At 40.0% G+C, this 21,147-nt stretch overlaps 3 protein-coding genes across 7 annotated transcripts in view; 1 reads left to right on the top strand and 2 right to left on the bottom strand.

Annotated features, from left to right (window-relative positions):
* Positions 1 to 5,776: 5,776 nt before the first annotated feature.
* On the bottom strand, positions 5,777 to 9,446 carry LOC132969488 (aromatase). Its single transcript, XM_061034340.1, is given in 10 exon segments — positions 5,777 to 6,698; positions 7,153 to 7,394; positions 7,691 to 7,853; positions 8,026 to 8,070; positions 8,072 to 8,134; positions 8,232 to 8,350; positions 8,454 to 8,618; positions 8,735 to 8,889; positions 8,993 to 9,143; positions 9,234 to 9,446. Coding segments are annotated over 10 exon segments (1,557 nt in total). The 5' UTR covers positions 9,430 to 9,446; the 3' UTR covers positions 5,777 to 6,440.
* Positions 9,447 to 13,707: 4,261 nt separating this feature from the next.
* gldn (gliomedin) lies at positions 13,708 to 18,799 on the top strand. The gene is made up of 10 exons (XM_061034317.1): positions 13,708 to 14,442; positions 15,369 to 15,420; positions 15,502 to 15,519; positions 15,658 to 15,756; positions 16,255 to 16,338; positions 16,505 to 16,621; positions 16,991 to 17,074; positions 17,170 to 17,295; positions 17,569 to 17,719; positions 17,806 to 18,799. The coding sequence occupies exons 1-10, from the start codon at positions 13,918 to 13,920 to the stop codon at positions 18,269 to 18,271; spliced, it is 1,722 nt and encodes a 573-aa protein (XP_060890300.1). The 5' UTR covers positions 13,708 to 13,917; the 3' UTR covers positions 18,272 to 18,799.
* The window catches only part of dmxl2 (Dmx-like 2), a 44,208-nt gene continuing 41,859 nt past the window's right edge, over positions 18,799 to 21,147 (bottom strand). For all 5 annotated transcript variants that reach the window (XM_061034266.1, XM_061034283.1, XM_061034274.1 and 2 more), the window contains one exon: positions 18,799 to 20,708. In XM_061034266.1, the coding sequence (XP_060890249.1) occupies positions 20,499 to 20,708 (210 nt within the window). In that variant the 3' untranslated portion in view covers positions 18,799 to 20,498. The remainder of the gene's footprint in view (positions 20,709 to 21,147) is intronic.

The raw sequence follows: 21,147 nt of genomic DNA, 5'->3' as shown, positions 1-21,147 counted from the left end.
GCGGTAAATAAATACAGCTATTTAGTTATATAAATCGTATTGCGTTAAATTACTCTCATGAATAACTTGCATACACAAGCTATGTCTCAAAGGGATTTTCACAGTTGCATAAAATATTCCAGGGTTATAACGTTGAACCAAAACACAACAGATTTAGTTTTGGCCACCTACTTTTACACAATAAACAGCAACATGCAGAGGGACGTTTACTCTAGAGTTGAAGATATACTGCCTCAGTTCCTCCGTCCACTCAATGCATCAAGAGATCGCGTTTTGAGTTACAATAAACTACAAAACCATCTAACTCTTTCTCCCACAGCTGAACACAAAAAACATAATTACAGGAATTATGGGAACTATTTTATGCAGTTACACTTAATCACAAAACATTTCCAACGCCCAACATGAAAGACTGATGACGTAAAAAAAAAAAAAAAGGCATCTCAGGGAGAGTTTCTCTTTTAATCAACTTAAATGACCTTTTCTCTGAGGAGTAGGGGGGCAGGTGGGCGAGCTGTCGGTGGTCAGACAACGGTTGCAGGCGATGCATCTCCCAGGTGTGGAGCTGACTGTCGCTCAGCATGAACACTGGGCACCAGATGGCATTAGCCTGCCTGCCCACTGCCCGAGGCTCACTTATCATCCACACTGTGTGCTTATTTGTGTGGGTGTTTGTGTTTGTGTGTACTCTCCTCTGCAATATTACACCGACAAAAAGATATGTCAGTAATCACAAACAAGCTGAGCCACTTTATCCAAACAATGAAGCTGTGGATCGCTTTAACCTGAGAGGTGAGTGTGAGTAGGCGGCATGAGAGTGAATAGAAACATCGAATTAGAAAAGCAAACAAGTGAATCTTCAGCACTTCCCTTTCCCTTATTTTAAAGTTACCAGAACAACTATATGAACAATAATACTCAACCCAGTCCCTCTAGCCTCTGCTTATGAGCTCTCGACTTAGCCCTAGTCATCCAGTCTCTGATATAATCATGGGCATCTCTGCAAGCTCAGTAATGAGGGGCTATTTACTTTACAAGTTCTTTTTGCTTGTATAACTAAAAGCTACTGTCAAATCTACTGTGACTGTGTGATAGGACAAAGCAACCACAATACACTGATGAGAGATAATGAACACTAGACAGAGAAAAATTCAAATCTGGTTTTTCAATGTACAAAAAACTTTTATTACAAAGAAATTCAGACATTTCAGAAATGTACATTAGCGTATAAGCATTCAGTATAGGAGTATTATTCGCAAAAGATTTCCTTCTAAAATGTAAAAGATGCAAAGTGCTGAATGATTCTAGTATTTAGGATAAGATTTGTGTTGTGTTTGATGAAGTGATAGCCAAGATTTCTAATGTTGCTGATGGTTAGGATGAGGCAATTTAAAGTGCATCGTCTTTTGTTGGGTAGTTTTATCTATCTGTCTGAATCTATCTCATGCAGGGTCACAAGGGTCAGAAGAATGTCTGAGCTCACACTGGGCTGGAGGCAGGCTACACTCTCAACAGTTCACTGAGGTGGCACAGGCTATATACAGACAACCATCTGAAGTTAAAAACAGCTGTGGGCATCACTCCTCCTTACCAGGGGACAGCTCCGTTCAGCACTTTAATCCATAAAATATGTATTAGACATTTTCCTACACGATGTTATATATGTACAAAGTTCAGTTAAAGATCAATATCTCCCACTGAAATGTAAAATAGAAACAAAATGTGGTTTAAAATAGCAACAAGTATGATGGTGAGAGTGTAAGTGTAGGGGAATTGAAACTCTTTCGTTGCACATTTTATTTGAGGAACTTGTGAAGGGAGACAACGGTCTGTAGTTGCAGTTTAATTCTGAAGTTTTATTTTATGATGAATGTGATTTCACTTCTCCTATTGAGTTTTTGGTGCTCAAGTCAGTGTGGACTGCTTCGTGAATCACATAACCAAAAATGCTTCTTCAATAAAGTATTAATGACAAACTAGGAATACAAATATAAAATAAAACATGTGGACTGTTGAAGAATAATATCTTAAACTAGGCTTGAGTTAAAGGTTTCAGTAATGATGCGTAGTTGGTTTCTGCCACTTAGATATAATTGTAATTGTGAAAATATTTACAGTTAAAAACTGGTGATAAAATAAAAACAACAGCTTTTGAGACTATAGATGCAGCATCAAACTTTTACGAAGGCAGAGAACAGTATACCAGGGGCGTCTGTAGCTCAGACGTAGAGTCCGTTGCATCTTGATCGAAATGTTGGCAGTTTGATCCCCAGCGCCTGCAGTCTTCATGTCTGTCAGGACAAGACACTGAACACCAAATGACCCGAGAAGGCATAGCCATCAATGTGTGAATGGGATGTGCAGTTCATTTTAAAGGAGGAATAAGAAAAAGGAGAGGAAGATGTTTTTTTTTTTTTTTTTTAAAGATTTATTTTTGGGCTTTATGTGCCTTTTAATGGAGAGATAGGATAGTGGATAGAGTCGGAAATCAGGCAGAGAGAGTGGGGAATGACATGCGGGAAGGAGGCCACAGGTGGGAGGTGAACCCGGGCCACGCGCTTGAGACGACAGCCTCTATACATGGGGCGCGCGCACTAACCACTGCTCCACCAGCGACCCAGGAGAGGAAGATGTTTGACGTACACTTGACTCTGCAAAGTGTTGAATGAGAAGGCCATGTAGTGAGAGTTTGATCCTGTGACTGTACTGGCAGAGAGCATACTTCAGACAGACATGATGACAGAGAGATTTACTCCTGTTTCACGGAGAGCCCAGATATTTTTTTTTTCTATGGCCTTCTCTCTTTCTTTAGGTTATCGAAACACTGAAATGTTCAGTTTATTTAAGAACAGTACCTGAAAGTCTGACAAACATTCAAACGAACAGAAGTGTTATATCAGACTGTAGGAGGTAAAATTCATGTTGACAACGTGCAGAGATCTGTATATTTCCATGTTGACCCTTTCTGTTGGATGTTTCCATAGCAACCAAGGCTCTGTTTTAATGAAGCGGTAATCCAGCAGGGGACTGAAACAGAGAGACAATATGGCCACTGGCATTTGAGAATTTTAGCACAACAAAATGTGTGTGTTTTTTTGTGGGTGGTTGACAGCATGTGATCAATCAGCTCGTCAATCAGACCATGAGGCAGGACAGTGTAAAGTTTCCGCTGCGAGGCTCTGATGTCTGAGTTATTTTAAAAGCTGTCTGGCATCCTGCCTCTGTAAATCTGTCATGCAGCAGTAGCAATAAATGGAATGAAAAAGGAAAAAATATATCATGAGACTAACAGAAACCACAAATGAAGAACCATGGACTTTCTTAACAGGAAGACCAGACTTGGCATTTTCATCAGATGCTGCAAGGCAGGCTGTTGTGATTCCTTGAAACTTAGCGGTAACGTTTCATCCTTGTCCAATTTTACTGCAGTTCTGAGTTAAAGATTTGAAATATGAATGTTTTCTTTGAGGAGCCCCACCTTAGCAAGTGCTAAAACTGTCACTTCAGAAGACGCTGGCATGAAAATACCGCACCCCAGTGACAGACACATGGGCAACCTCTCTGCCAAAAACTGACAAGGTTACACAGTTTGAAACCACAAGTATCTTTCAATTCTACTTAAAGAATATTTCCTATACCCACACAGACACACACCGTAGTCCCAAGTAGTAGACTTGAAGTGAAATTGACCACAGATCTATTTAGCAGATGTCTGATATCCCACACTTTGGAGCCAGAGGAATTGCATTAGCTCAGTGTTTGCCCTGTAGACCGGAGCTTTCCACATTTCGTAGGGAGGTTGTAAAGTACTGGATAAAATTGCACAAAGACACACAAGAAACTTTTAGTATTAGTATTCAGGATTTATTTCTAGTTATTATATTGAGATGCTCGAGGTGATCTTTATGCTGTTATGAAGTTGTACTGCTGTCGGCTAGCTTTGAAAACATGTTATATTTGGAAACAGAAACTAAATTATCAATTTATCACTTTTTGATTGATGAGCAGGTGAGAAGATTACAGAAAGTCAAAGTCCTGACTGACAGTGGCTGATATGTCGAAGGAAAACATAATAAACCATTAGCTACCAACAGCTAAGAAAAAACAGCTAATATTAGCATTCAACTAAACTAGCTAACATTACTGCAAGCTAACAAACATAACCGTAAGCTCAGAGTTCAAGCATTTCTTATATAATTTAATATTAACTAACAATGTTAACTAAAAAGTGGTTGAATACTAACATAAGCTGCTGTCTAACCTTAGCTTTTGAATGATCAATTAGACTGTTATTTTAACTTAAAATACTACTCGATGCCCCGCCAAATTTTCACTAGCCATCATCATGTAAAATGTTACATATTTAAATTTGTGTGTAGGTGAGTGGATGACACAAAAATATTTGAAAAAATAGACAGCTTTAAAAGTAGGATACACATTATGTCCAACATGTTTATGTAAGTGAGTGACACAACCATCCCCACCTGACCTCTTGACAAAGTTTTACACTAGCACAACACATGGCTTAAGCTAGCTAGCTGACATTTGGCTCAAATGAAAGCTATTACCTTCCACTTTTTTAGTAAATGTTTGATTGTGAAATGACTAATCACCTGGAAACTTTTAACACAAAAACAACATCTACTTAAAAAATTACACCGGCCCATTAAAAATGGCTTCTCACCTTAATGTTTTATGTTTGCGTTAATAAATCCTAGATAGAAATGAGCATCGCAGAGCCGAACATTTTATATTATCATGATACAACAGTTCCTTATAGTTTAGTAGAAAGTGTGACATCCAACCCGTAACACAACCAAACACTCCCCTAATTTTAACTCTCGACGGTGACTTCAAAACTCAACAGAGATTATTGTGAAAAGGATGTTTTCAGAGTGAATTTAACATATATTTACCAAAGTGCAGTCAGAGCCTCTTTAACATGTCTCAGATTATTTATATTTAGAAGAACAGGAATGAGACTGAGGTTAATGAGATGCAGTGATTCATTCGTTATTTCCTGCCAAGAATATGAAACAGAAACAAGAAAAAAAAAAAAGCTAAATTGATACATATGTATGCATGATCTTAAAAAAGACATTTAATAGAGTAAAAATAAATAACCAGAAAGATGTAGACAGAGTGCACACACAAACGTGTTGCTGAAATGGTGAAACTGTCTGTTGAAGATATAGAGGTATTGATTAGCGTATAGCACTTGGATGTGTGTTTCTCTCACTGGAATCAGCACAAGCAGCTCCCAGGTGGCTGTGTGTCAGTGAAATGGAGACTGAGACTCTTATTTGAGGTGTTTCGCACTGTTGCATCACTTATAGACAGCTGATGGGTGACAGCTCAGGAGGAACTGCACCACACAGCTGAAAACCTTATCAACATGTGTTTTCTCGTTGCTTTCTCCTCAATGCCTCCCTGTCTGTCTTATCTTTAAAACACACAAACCTGTTTGTAGGCAGCTCCCTTATTTGTCTTCCAGCATTATGTATCTCTTTGTTTGGAGAATAAAGACAACACTAGCTGAGACATCTGTGTGTGAAATTTATTTTCTTGCTTGCCCAGCGGCAGTCATTGAACATAATGAGCAATTTGGCAGTGAACACCAAATCTTTGTGTAACACTGCCCTCTGCTGGCCAATGTTTGCAGATACAAAAATAGAAAATGACGATAGTCAGACATACATTATTTTATCCACTTTTGTCTGCAGCTTCTCAAAGTTGGTTTTCATCATTGAAGCACACTAATTCAACAATACTCATCAAAAGACATGTCTTTTATTTATTTGTGCAGAAATTAAACTGCATAACCCAGTAAATGCAAAGATTAGAGACGTGTTGGGAGAGGTCAACAGCCACATGAATATCAGAGGGACCTGCTATACATTTAAGGAACAAATTAGGTATCATAATTTAGAAAATACAACAACAATAAATAAACGCAACAAAACAACAAGATACTTTAAGCAAACAATAAACCACCTGTAGACAACAATCCAATGTAAGAATGAAAGCATGTAAGCCGTAAAAATAATAATGTTCTGATAATTAAAGTAAACATACTGCAACAAGTAGTGTTAAATTAAACTTAATGAAAACTGAACATGTTCATGAATTTAAAGAAAGAGAGAAGGGTTAATCAATAAGTAGTTATTGCCAACACACTAATGTGCTTAAAGTTTATTAAATATATTGGCAGTAAGTAAAGTAATACCCCACGAAGAAAAGCAACACAATTTTTTTTTCAAAAATGTACAATTACCATAAGCTTTTATATATAATATATGTCACACAATGCATTATGGGATTTTAATTGGCCTACATCACAAAATATGAAACTCAGCTTTTTACAGTGTTAAAACAATAATAATAACGTAATGATATACACGTATAGATACAAACTTCATGAACGATTTGGGTCTGGGGTCTCAGACAGTTTTCCAGCTTCCTCTCTGTCTCGGTAAGAACCTCATGCTGAGCTGCTCGCTCTCCTGATGATGCTCCACAGGCTGCTGGGACAGGTTGTTGGTCTGTGGGAGGCAGTCCAGGGTTAAACCCTCGTGGGGGCAAACAGAGTACCGAGAGAGCAACGTAACCAGGATGGATTTCATCATCACCATGGCGATGTGCTTTCCAACGCAGGCGCGGGGACCCGAACCAAATGGCTGGAAGAATCGGCGAGGAGCCTGGAGGAGGACAAAGATTTCAAGGCAGAGGACAGGTTAGTGAGGTAACTATGGCAACTGAAAAACTTTGTCTAAGACATAAGCTTTCACAAACAAAAAGAAAAACACAAAATACTGTGTACCTGCTCTTATTTTCTTACGTGAAATTACTACCATTTATGATGAGTTTCACTTTTAAAGTTCAGATTGAATCCTAATAATTGCATGGAAATATTTGACATCATTTTTCATCAAAGCACCGTCCATCAAAACCCAGCGAGAATTTCAAGATTAAAGAAAGAATCACAAAAAACCCTCAACTAAAAAAATCCAAATGTGTTATAAATTTTAGGTCCCATTGCTCATAGTAAGAAACTGAATTTTGATTAGGATTTTACTTTTTTTTTTTTTTGCTTTACTTCCTCTCTCTGTTGTAGAAAGATAAAAATGCAGTAAATGAAGTTCTTCTACTTACATTTTTCTGAAAGTTCTCCAGACTGAATTCATTTGGTCTGATGAAAAACTCTGTGCGGTGCATTCGACCAGTGTTAAGAATAATATTAGTCCCCTTGGGCACCCTGTAGCCTTCTATGATGTCATCAGACAAGGCCCGACGCATGGTGAAGTCCACCACAGGGTGGAAGCGTAAGCATTCGTTGATGAAGCTCTCTAACAACGGCAACTTCTGAAGATCCCCATTCTGAAGCTGTCTCTCACCTACAGAACGAGATCTCATTACAGATATTCTTCTTTTCAACTCTTTGAACAATATTTGAAGATCACAAGATTCACTAAAGGACAGCTGATGGACGACATCATAGTTTGCTAAGTGTACCTCAGATAAATGGCAAATTGGGATATAATCTGCTGAATCTGGATGCAATTTTAAATTTGCTTTGATGCACATCACACTATTATTCCTCACTATGTTTTCTATTCAATGTTCATAGAATTAGATATGAATAGCTGAATATGCCTACGTATGAAATGCAATGGTTCTTGCAGCTACTTGCCTACAACAGTGTCAATCTCCTGCAGCAGCTGCAGCTCCACATCTGGATGCTGCTTGAGGAGCAGCAGCATGAAGAAGAGGCTGATGGACAGCGTGTCGGGTGCTGCGATCACCATCTCCAACACACACTGCCTCACATTCTCTGCAGACAGCTCGCCATAGTTCTAAATACATACAAACACACACACACACACACACACACACACACACACGTACAGTTCTGTTATTTGGGTTTAACAAAAAAGGATTTCTGACAGATGGGTTGAAGAAAGTGCTGTAAACGACTCATAGGAGGGAAGAGGACAGGGCTGAAAACAAACTCATTCTGAATCTTACCTGAGCGAATATGAGCTCTGCAGTGAAGTTGATGTCCAGTTTATCTGCCTGTTCCATTTGTCTTCTTTTCTGCTCCACAAGGTCCTCTATAGCATCTTGTAGCTCCTGGCTGTAAAAGAATATATTACACTGTGTTGCACAAAAAAAAAAAAAACTTTGAAGTGGGCTTTTGTATGACATTACAAATGAGAGAGAGCTGGAGTGACTCACGCTGCTGTTTTGTGCCTCTGGTGAATACAGTCAAACTTGAAGTATATATCTGGTTTTATGAGCACAGTCTGCCATGTGTCAAAATACCTCTGAATCTTCAGCATCAGTTCTTTCTCTGCACATGAAAACACAAAGGGGTTAACAGTTGCCATGTGTTTAATCCTCACACAGACTCCTCAATGTACAAACCTCCATTAACATAAAGCATGCCTGCTCACCATTCACAGGAACATCCAGGAAGAGTCGGTTGGAGATGTCGACCACAGTGCAGCGCAGCAAACTGATCACGTCCACATGATCCAAACTGTCCAGCTCGTCCAGGTGACTCTGAGTGGATGAGACGCAAACCTCCACGGTCTGCTGCAGGCCCGGACCTGTCAGCGCTGACACAGAACATCAAGGTCTGTGCAGGTAGTGGAATATTTTGCATTTTCTGAAAGTACTGAAAAACGACTGAAATCAGAAAGTTTGCAAAGCTAACTGAGAGATTAAATGTTACCTTTGGTGAAATAGGTGCGTATTTTTTTCCACAGGGTTACATTGCTGTTAAATATGATCCCTCTTTCATTCATGCCAATGCAGCTGAGGCCCTGCTTGCTCCCAAAACGTGAAGTATAAAGACTATGTTTCAGGACATGGTGAACAGCTGATGCCCTTGTGGTGAAGAACAAAAAATTAAAAAAATGAATATTTACAATTTAAGCCTAAACGAACTGTTTGAGGATCGAATATATCAATTTTAACCAAGAAAACAAACCTGCTGAGTATGAGCGTCTCCTCTCCATTGATCCAGACTCTGACAATGTCTCCATACTTGTTGTTGTAGTAGTGACTCGCTGTCCCAATACCAGTCCAAATGAATCTCATGTATGACAGAAAAGGCCCAAAACCAAGACAGAAAGAAGGACCTGTTGGAGTACAATCAATAGATTTCAACCTATACCAGATCCAGCTCACTGGGTTTAAAATGAAGAAGGAAGCTTGGAATTTGAACCTACCTGGTACAGATGTCTTGTCCGTGTGGCTCCAGGCTGCAAGCAGCAGACAGAAAACCAGTATCAGGGTTCTGGTTGCCATTGAGATTCCATGTGATCCCACTACAGTTACATTCAGGGACATGTAGACCAGGTCGGCTACTTCAGCATCCAAACCAACAGGACTCATGGCCCGTTCACAAGCAGCGATCAGATCCATGAGGAGGCAGATTTACAGCCCTGAGAGATGAAAGCTGCTTCATTAGTCGTGTCTCTGTCTTTATATGTGATGTGAGCTGGTGACCAGTCAGGTCAGGGTGATGCAAAGTCTCAACATAGGAGGAGAAGTGTAAACAACACAGTTTGAACCTTGAGGCATTGGATCTGTGCCAGCATGTGCCCTTGAGCGTACACAATCCCGGGTTGTGTTTGACATTTCGGTGATAGGAAACTAGTGTTTCTTGGTCTTTGAACATCAAAAGAATCTGTCTGGAAATCCTTCAAAAGAGCACAAAAAGCCTGTGAGAATACATGAGAATGTGTGTTATTATTGTTTTTATGTGTACAGCCAGGCCTGTCCCGCTTTATTACTTTTTCAGCCTTTTCAAGAAGAATTCATACACCAGCTTTCCTTCCTTTTTCTGTCAAAGAAGTGAATTCAAGCAAAAGGTGAAATGCAATTCTACTATAAAATATATGTACTTATAAAATACACTGTAGCTCTGCAAACAGTCTGATCAACTTCACTTTGTTTTTTTGCATGATCAGTTGATATCATGTTGGAGAACTAGCAGTATTTTTGAATTGTCACGTTCCTGCATGAGACCCCCAGAGATGGGAGAGCAGAGATGTAATGAACGGTATGATAACAGAAAATGAGCATTATATGATCTTTGGAACGTGTTTTATATCTCACTCACTCTGAGCTCAAACCACCTCTGAAGACTGGAGGATCTGAATGTGTTTGTGTAACAAAGAAGATACGCACGTTTACATTCTGTCATTTTAAGTCATACTTTTTAAATACTGATTAAGACAATTATGTTTGACTTTTTTTAAACAGGTAAAGATTCAGATAGAAACATCATTGCATTCCTTTACTCTGCACCAGATTTGGGGAAACCTCTCATCTTAAAAAGATTTTAAATCATTCTAGGTCTTCTATGGCTTTAATGTGTGTAAAAAAAGGAAATCCAAAGTTTTTTCATCAGGTTTCTGCTGAGATCAGAAACCATTTAGTAGGGTTGTAGTACTTGGATTCGGTTCTGAAGTCCGTCTCGAGACCACTTTTTGGAGGTCTCGGTTTCTGGGCGGACTCCGAATTTCAAATCAAGACCGATCAAGACCACCACTGAAGGCTATTTTCACGTCTGTGATTAGAAGGAAAATGTAATTTCTTAAACAACAAATAACTTAAATTTATTCAGAATTTTATTTTTTTCCCCACGTTACGGTCTAAGTGAGTGAAACGCCCCCTGCACACAAGATGATGATTTTTCAGAGATATTTACTTTCTTGATCTTGTCTGGGTATGTCTTGGTCTCAGTTAGCGTGGTCTTGACTACAGCACTACCATTTCGCCTCTTATTATTGATTATTATTATTCATAATAATAATAGTATTCTTCTTATTATTATTACTTCCACTTCCAAGTCATCATACTTGTTTTGAAAATCTGAAACTCACTATGTCTTTCTCTACAAATGTATCTGTTTTACTTATTCTGTGTTATTAGTCGATGCAGAAGATACTAACGTGTATTATTTGATCACAAAGTAGGTCTCATGAATAAAACATTTATGTCCTCATGTTTACTCTTGTGAAATGTATAAACAGTACAGTTTTATAAGCCTGCCCTTCGTAACAAATGACTTGATGTTAACTTTTAACTCATTGACCTGTGTCACTAAACTACTTATTACGTTTTGTACTTCATGTTATTCTGCGTCTGTGACAAAGCCCATGCTGTGTGTCCATATCTCTGTCTTTGTTCCGTTCGCTCTTTCGGTATAAAGGACTCTGTGAATTCACCCAACGCCCACATTGGAGTCCAAGAATGTGCGTCGCTCAAACAGCCGACTGTGTGCTGAGGCCCTGTCCGGATAACGCTGGCCTGTATGATGCCTCAGACCTAGATTGTTCTGCATGATTAAGCAGAGACCACCAGCCCCCACCCCCCACTGTTTCTCCCCGAAAACAGACGTTAATGTAACCTCGTCTCTGAGCTCTGTGTTGTGGTCAACCACATCTTTGTCTCGCAATTGATAGCAGAAAGATAAAGACGATTTGTGAAATGTCAAAACATGCAAGACGTCTGAACAGAATTCACTGAGTCTTGTTTTTACACTTTAATTCTACGTTAGTGTCTGTAATTATACTTTTGTTCTTCAGGATATTGCTCAGTAGCAGAAATAGTTGACATGTTTTGGAAGGCAGACGATCAAGCAATACATTTGATCCTAAGTGACCTGACGGGAAAACCTTTAAGAAGTGATCTCAAAATTCATGTATGAAGTGATACGCCAGAGTTTCCTCACTTTTCTCAAAACGCATCAATCAAACACCATTGAGAGTTTTCATTATGTATTCCATCAGTACACATCTATAGCTTCCCATACATTTAAAAAAAAAATGAAAATCTGAGACTTTCCTTATTTCTTATTGAACTTTAATCAGGCTGTTATGAGAGTTCAATTTCATAGTAATCATTCTCCATCTTTGTTTTGGTGTCTTTTTTTTAATGTGAAGTATTCTCTTATTTCATACTCAGAAATTCCAAATTGTGGAGCCAAAAAAAAAAAAAGAGAGAGAAAGAATCTTTTCCTAAGATTTCCAGTCCTTTGAATAAGAGATGAGATGCATGGGAGGAGGAAACTTGTTGGAAAACCATTTCAGTCATCTGGCTGTCCTTGGACCTCTCAGCCTCATGCATCAAGAAGAAAGAGAATCCTGCTTTCCCTCCAGCTGCACCTGGCAAAAAAAAAGCAAAATTAAACAGAGGTCAATTTGACACCTGAAGAGTTTTGCATGTTGACATATTTTCACCAAACAGTTCATGTCAGTGGATCCAGAGTACGGTGAATAAGAGACAACAATGGGATGATCTCAGACCTCTTTAGACTTCACTCGTACACACATCTGAACATCTGCTGCAGCAATCCGAGCTGTACAACGACTAACGGTCAATGAGTGACCCACAGCCTCAGGGAGGAACCCACACAACACTACCACGCTGGTAACTCACCCTGTGTGTGAGAGTGTTATTGTGCATGCAGAGAAGTAATATAGGACATAGCATGGCTGCAGAGCATGTATGATAGGCCAGATGCATTTCACCAGAGAGACCAATTAACTGCATTTTTTTTTTATAAACATGCAAACGTAATAATGACAGGAATAAAAACAGATGTGTGGGAATTCAAGAAACCTGTATAGAGCATGTTTAAAAAATCACACCCAAAGACTTACACAAGGCAATACAAACATAATAAAATGGTCGAATTAACCCAAATGTCAGTGTTATAAAAAGGGTTGTAGGTTAAAAAAAAAATGAAATCAACATATGCACAACAAAGCTATTCTGTCACTTTTATTTGTTCATTTATTTCTCTCTTCTGCTGTTTTTTTTTTTTATGTGTAACTATGATTATTTCCTTGTACTATTGTTGAAAACTCAATAAAAATATTCTTGGATTTTTTTTTTTTTAAATCAGTGAGATATATATTTATGTAAAAACATTTTTAAAAGTGGCCATTCATGATAATAATTGTAGTACAGTATGTCATGTAAGCGAGACGGCATCACCTCCCTCTATCAATAGAGAATGAGTGGAAAACGAGGAGCTGATAGTTTTTATGCTAAGCTACATTTTTTTAAATGTCCCTTTAGAGGCCTAAATCAAAGTAGTTGAAATGGGTCAAAGTTTCACTTGGTGAATAGAAACTGCAAGACTGACGTAAGGGAGGAAACTATGGGGGAGAGAGAGGCCATGAAGCAACTCGATGGAAACTGAATTGATGTTAATGAAATGTGAAGTTGTCATTTTTTCTTTGAATCCAACTTTGCTTATTTTGTCATAAAAACAAGATTTATTAAAAAGTGTAAAACAATGTAAATGATTTGTAAGGTTGTCTGATTTTATGCATGCTTTCATTTCTTATTTATGTGAGTGCTCTTGTGCGTGCATCATATATGTGTGTGTGTGTGTGTGTGTGTGTGTGTGTGTGTGTGTGTGTGTGTGTGATGTCAGTCTGCCCACGGCGGCGAAGTAGAATGGGTCGTGCTGAATATAAATCAGGTGACTGAACAGGCGGGGGTTTCTTCCCAGACAAGCCCAGTAGATTGTGTAATGCCCACTCCTACATTACTGGTTTGCATGTGCACGCACACACACACACACACACACACACACACACACACACACACACACACACACACACACACACACACACACACACACACACACACACACACACACACACAACCACTTCTCCACACAACAAGCAGTGCATTTACCAGTCAGCCCTCAGATAGACCACTCTGCTGGAGTAGAGACTTTGAAGCTGACTGGACTCTATTTGGAGCTGTCAAGTCATCTAGACTGGACATCTTTACTCTTGGATTAGTTTTGTTTTAGTGAATCAGCCTCTTTTTGTACATTTTTATTTTTTATATCTACGGCTGAACTGGACCTTTATTCCCTTGTGAATGCTGGGGTTGGTGGGTGACCCTCAGAAACGAGGAGGTGAAGTGGTAACCATGTGGATCCCAACCCCCAGCATGACTCTCCCTCAGCGGGTGGTGCTGTACGGGACGTGTGTGGTGGCTCTGATGAACTCCGTGGGCCTCCTGGTGCTCCTAGTCCAGCTGAACCAGCAGCGTGTGTGGCTGGAGCAGACAGGGGAGAGGCTGACGGAGGTGCAGCAGAGCTCGGTGGTGGAGTTCATCCAGGAGGTCCCCAGAGGAGCAGCAGGGTTGAGGGCAAGCGTCGGGGACCAGCCTCAGTACCAGTACCAGTTCTCCAGGAATAAGAGGAGCGAGGAGCTGGAGAAGCAGAAGGAGCTACAGCAGGAGCTTCTCCAGGAGGAGGTCCTGGAGCAGGAGGTCAGCCAGGAGGTGGGAGAGGAATCAGAGAAGAAGATGAAGAAACATAAGCACCATCACAGTCAGAGCTACCACAAGGCCCACGTGCAGGATGACATGATGATGATGATGACCTACTCCATGGTGCCGGTGAGATTAAACACCAGCTGGTGGATACAGAGTGAGGGTGTGCAGGCTAACCGATGTAGTTAGACTGAACTAGGTCTTTAGAAATGTTTACTATTTGGTCCTGAGTGGCTAACAATTGACTACAGGCTGGTTAAAACAGGCAAAGGTTAAGGCCTGTACACATCAGGGTGGTCGATGCTGTCATGTACAGTTCCAGGTTTCAGATTATTTATTATCATTAAAAACAGAAAATGTGTTTGGGTAATACTATGTGCACAATCGGCACAATATAAACTAAAATAAAAGAGGGCTTCTGGCAAAAGCTGCTTTATTTTCTAACCTTTAGACCAGTGAGTACATATGTTCTCACATATTAGTTGTAGATCAAGTGCTTCTTTTTTATGTGATACTTCCACTACAAGTCAGAGGAAAATGTTAAACTTACTTTACATTTAAATGACAGTTAAAGTTACTTTTCATAATCAGTTCATATTATACGACGCATGTCACAAAAAGCATTTAAAGTCGGTGAATAAGCCTGACCAGCTACAACAAGATAAGGGTTACAAAAATAACAACAACCGTTTAATATAAAATGTAGAATCCTTTTGCATGAGTAGATAAAAACATGTTGCAGGTAATACTTTAAACTATTTGTTGTAATGGATTAATACATTACAATATATCGTTTTTAAACTTAGTGATGTTGCGTTTTGAGATATAAAATCCTAGAAAGGACATTTTTAATCCCAAGAGATTTCCAAGTTATATTAAGGTTAAATTAATAAACATATAATATAATCTGGACACTTCTTCCAGCGCTGGTCAGTGGGGGCCATGGCTCATTTTCTTCCTCTAGAACCAATACTTTGTTGTTCCTGTTGCTTTAGTAAAATACATCCAAAACATTTGTGTTAATGAAATGTTGATTTTCTTGTCTTCTTCAGATCAAATTGTTGATCGACATTTGCAACAGCACCAAGGGAGTCTGCATAGCCGGTATGTCTTATTCATGCAGTTCATAAAGAAGTCCAAAAAGTAAATTATCATCGTCTGACGTGTTCAAATCTTCTGTTGCAGGACCTCCAGGACCGCCTGGTGAGTGAAGCCTTCACTCTGCGTCCAAATTTAAAATCCAGCACTACTGTACATCCTTTTTGTGGTTCAGTGACCCATATCTTGAGTGAAACTGTTTCACAATCAGCCCATGGTGAAGACTTATTTGTGTCACTGTAGGTTTGCCCGGTGCAGACGGTATGCCCGGATACAATGGGACTGATGGCATCCCAGGACTGAATGGAGTGCCCGGGGCTGATGGCAAAAGAGGGAAGAAAGGTAAGGAGGCTCTATTCTTATTTTACTCACCATCCTTTTTTAATATTACCTGAGGCGATGCTGGCCTTTTCAGTGCAGGGCTGCTGGGACAATGTAACAGGCAAAGGGTTGAGTGTAACCTGAGGGGTAAAATACCAAAATATGCAGCATGCACATCACTTTAAATCATGCACGCTCACAAAGACACCAACTCAGAATGGTACAAACTCAAACAAAGCATCCTTTTTTTTTTTTTACAATGACATCAGACTCTATTCATGGGATTTTCCTGTAGTTCATATTTGGCTGAAGAGGTTGTAATATTATTCATGTGGTTTTGAACTGAAGCTAAATCTCCCATTATTCTCCCACTTCACTCTGTTCTCCTACTAAGTGGACGGCATGAATCAGCAGAGCAAGTCAATGGAGTAATTCATGCTTTTTTTTTCACAATAGGGCAAAGTATTGTGAGTTACTGAATGCAGACTCAGAGATGTTTTCCATGATTTTCTTTCAAAGGGCCACCAGGTGAAAAAGGAGAGCCAGGAGAGTCTGGTCCCCCTGGAGAGAAGGGTCAACCATCCAATGACGTCATCATTGAGGGCAAGTAGAGCATCTTGGTCATGACTGCTATCGCTTGTACTACTTGACAACCCTAACTTTAAAGGATGTCTCCCTGAATGCCCAAATGTGGGAAGTCTTCAGAATAAAATGTGATTTTATGAAAACATCCAGAGGTTTTATATGTTGTCCTTTCTTCTTCATATAGGTCCTCCTGGTCCTCCAGGTCCTCCAGGTCTCATGGGCCATCCAGGACCTCCGGGCCCTCAGGGGCCGCCCAGAATCAGGCACCAGAGAGCCAACCTTCAGGCTGCTCAGACTCTGGGTAAACAGCTGCTATCGACTATAGCACACATGCATTTTACCCCTGAAAATTAAAGTCTACTCTTGACTTTGAAATAAACAAGCGTCAACCCAAAGTTCATGTAGAGTTTGTTTTTGGAGATTTCAGTCATATCACTTGATCTTTCTTTGCAGACAGAGTTAGACCAGTTGTCATGGGACGTTTAAATCTAAATTATTCTGAGCACTATGAGGTCTTTTTTAAATGAGAAGTCAGAAGTCCAGAAAAAAAACTCCCCATGATGGGGAAGATAGTGAGACTTAAAGCTGGAGAAAAGGGACACCATGCACTTATTTAAGTCCACACGATGTGTGAGCGCTGAATAATAAAAACTGTGATTATTTCCAACAGGACTTTTACACGCAGTTCCTAACGACGATACCTCACCTGTTAAAGAGGCTTTGAAAATGCACGAGAAGCCTTCTAAAAAGAATGGTGTGTTTCCCCTTCAAGTTTGCCTTCATAATCAATATTTGTGTTGTTGTAAAGATGTAAACATGAAGCTTGCTGTCACGCTGTTTCCCCTCCAGACTGCCTGATCAAGTCTCTGATCAACCCCAGGAATGTGGCAAAGATGGAGAGCACGTTTGGGACATGGATGAAGGACACGGCTCGACTGAACGATGAGAGAATATGGGTGGCGGAACACTTCTCTGGTAGGTTGATAATGATTGAATGTATACTGTATGAATCTTTGTGTCAAGGCTTTTAATGTGCAATGTCGTGTTTCAAATATTGACTATATCTGAATTGTTAAGAGGTCAGAAAATGGGCCCATATACAGAGGCTGTATCTCCCACTCTCTCTCCCAGTGTTTCCTCTCTCTCTCTCTTCAGCTATAAAATGAAACAATCCTAAAAACACAACATCTCTACGTACCTTTTGGACAGTACGCCATAATACGTGTCCTGTTGCTTGTTCTTCTTCAGGTCGTGTGGTGAAGGAGTATCAGAGCATTGGCTCTTTCCAGAACGGCAGCAGCAATGTTGTAGATTTGAGGAAGTTTTACCAAGGCTGCGGCCACACTGTTCACAACGGCTCCTTCTATTATCACATCGCTGGTACCTCCAGCATTGGCAGGTATGAAGAAAGACATTTGATTGCTATGTTTTCTATTTGTTCGGTTCCGTTTGGTTAATGGTACGTCTTTGCTTCTTTCTTCTCAGGTTCGACTTTCACACTAAGAAGCTCCACACCTTGACTATAGAAAACGCTCTGCACCACAGCCTGGCCTACCTGCTCCACAACTCCAAAACGTACTTCAAACTGGCAGCAGATGAGAACGGCTTGTGGCTGATTTTCGCCTCCAGCCTGGACGAGAGCATCATGGTGGCCCAGCTGGACCAAAAGACCTTCTCTGTCACGTCTTACATGAACACCACCTACCCCCGCACCAAAGCGGGCAACGCCTTCATTGCCTGCGGTGTCCTGTACGTCACTGATACCAAAGACACCAGAATCACTTTCGCGTTTGACCTGCTGAAGGGGAAGCCGGTGAATATGACCTTTGACCTGAGGCCTCCGGTCGGAGTGCTGGCCATGCTCTCCTACAGCCCGAAGGACAGACACCTGTACGTGTGGGACAACGGCCACGTCAGGCTGTATGTGGTCCACTTTATCTCTGATGAGTGAAATACTACAATAACACGAGATACAGTCAAATATGCAGACATGACGAGTGTCTCTTAGGAAAATGGTTCATTTTTAGGGTTTCAGGAGAAAAAGTCTCATCTATACCATCCTTCAGATTGTTCAGTTTCAGTGTATTCTCTTGTTGAATTCACTATTTAGTCTTTTTCTCTCTCCAATAATTCTCATATCTAGTCAAAAATAAGTTTGCTGTATGTATATTCTATTTGCTATGTTCATGGAGGATTTCAGAGTTTCTAACCGTGTTTAAACCTCTTATAATTTTCTATCAAATTGATTTGAATTTCTACGCCTGAGTTCAAAGTTTTTACATTATCAAGTGTATTTGCATGACATTTTGTTTATGTATTTTTTTTATATAGATGAACATGTTGTTCTCCTAATTATTTTGTACATATAGAGTGTCCACCTGACTTTTTAATGCAGCAGCACGGTCCCTTTGTTACTCCGTCTTCCTGACAGAAAAGAAAAAAAAAACCAACAAAAAAAACAACAGTGCCAAATCCAGCTGATGAAATAAAAAGAATTTATTCACTTTACAAAGGTAAAACTCTGACCATGACCTGTTCTCTCACACACCTCCAGGCTCAAGTGCCCAAGGAAGCGTCTACCCATGATATTGGCTTCTTTTGCATTATTACATGCACACACACATACGCACCAGACACCAGTAGGACCATCGGTAAAACACTTAAGTTACATACAATACACATAGTGGGCAGAAAGAGGGAGAGAAACACAAATCTCTTTAATAAATACCATACATACACCTAACAAAAGTTACAACTAATCCAGCTGGTATGATACAAACCAAAAAATAAAGAAACGCTTTCATGTTTGTACAAGCTGTTGTGGTATTTCATATATATATATATATATTTATATCATTTATATATTAAAACTATTTCAAACGTTTTACTACTAGGCCAAATAAAGCCAGACATTCATTTGTATAGAACAGTTTCTTCTTCCATATTCTATTTATTTGAAATAAACTTTTAGTGTCTCCAGAATTTGAGTGCAATTATCTATTCCTTATGGATGAAACAGTAAAAACGACTAGCGAGGTAACACACACGTACATACAGTAGACTGTGTTGCACATCTCCCAATCAGATACAGTAAAACCCCTTACATTCCTAAAAATAAAAGGCAATACGTTAAATAGTTTTACAAAGGAATGGTCAACCAAACAAACACAAACATAGAAATCAAATGAATAATAAAATCAATTTTAAAAAAATAACACAAATTCAAGGGTATCTTGTGCAAAACCAGAAGTGAACCTTTGTGTTTCTGCTCTGGGTGGGTGGGTGGGTGTTCGGGTTCGGACCAGACAGATGGAAACATTGAAATCACAGCCACAGGAATAAAACACGTCATCTTCCAAACAGGAATGTTCTAGCAGTGAGTCTGCCGCACAAACAGGCATTTGAGGGCAGGCGTACAGATGGCAGACACAGCAGAGTGAGCACGCACTCCAGGACCAGAACCGGGCTGGGTCGAGCCCAAACCAGGAGAGGCTGGAGTGAGTGACGGGCAGCCAGTGAGAGGGGGGTTGGGAGGGGTTTCACTACAGGAGCAATGCACCATCAACTCTTCCATAGGGGCTGAGAAAAGCCGGGCAAAAAGGCAGGGGTCGGGGCAAAACCATTGAAACAAAATGCAGATTCCAACAACTTCGATTCACACCGGAAACCACTGACTTAAGAACAAACCACAGTGCTGGTTACAGTAGATGCTAAGAGATTTCTGCAGTGGGCACAAAATGACGACAGTTACACACTTTTTTAAAATTTTTGCTTGAGCACTTTTACAGAGCACTATCAATAGACCTGTGATTGCACCGCGGAACGAGAACAGGACATGCATAGCTTCCCTATGGACACACTCTAAGAGTAGAGATTCTTCAATAAAATGACAATAAATCTAGCTTTAAAATCAAGTATGATACCTTTTGCTTGTAACTTCGCTTTCAGCCTTTGGGACAAAAAAGATTTGCAGCTCTGTTTTTTCATTCTTGATTTGATTTACGTCAACAGTAAACCCGGTAACACTGCACACTCTGAAAGACGCCCAAAGAGTGGCGATCTTTTGACTAACTCTTCCCCCATCAGTTAAACTATAAATGCCTAGCGAGTGTTACATAAGCATTTTATGTGTTTTCTTTCCGTCTCTTTCTTTGGACGCTCAGAAGTGGAAATGGGCGTTACAGAATGTCGACCAAGCTGCTTGGGATGTTGTAGCGGTCGGGGAGGACCCTCATCTTCAGGGTGCCGTCTGCTCCGCAGGTGAAGATGCGGTTACCGGGTCGCGTCTCCACCTGCATCACACCCGCGCCAATATTGCGGAAGATGGACTGCTTGGCATGCTCGGTGCTAAAAGAGTGCATGAGCCCGTGTCCAGCTAACTTCCACACCTGGAGACAAACAGAGCAGAGGGGGAGAGGAAGAAGAAACTGTTAAGTGTGCTGTCTCTTAAAAACAAAAAACAAACAAACAAAAAAAAACTGTCTTTGAGGGGAGCCCGCCGCTGCAAAGTCAAGCGCTAAATTAGATTTAAGTGCTGTGACACTTTGTGGGTCACTTTGTTCAATTAACTGCTTATCAAGCTGACACATATTTCACAATAACCTGCATGGTACCATGAGTAGAACCCAAAGGTGGGGCTAAAAACAGGCTGACAATATGAATACATTTTATGACTTAATGTGAGTCTTAGTATGAATGTTTTCATGTTGAGCCTCAACAAAAGGTAATTTTCTGTCACTATGTGATAGACAATAAAGTTTTTGAATCTTGAATCTTGTGTTTTAACGAGTGTCTTAGAATTTGCACTGAGAACAGATGTTTGATGAA

The sequence above is a fragment of the Labrus mixtus genome, chromosome 1, assembly GCF_963584025.1.
Source record: "Labrus mixtus chromosome 1, fLabMix1.1, whole genome shotgun sequence".
Taxonomy (NCBI): Eukaryota; Metazoa; Chordata; class Actinopteri; order Labriformes; family Labridae; genus Labrus; species Labrus mixtus.
The sequence above is the reverse complement of the archived record's forward strand: the minus strand, read 5'-3'. Positions and strand labels throughout refer to the sequence as shown.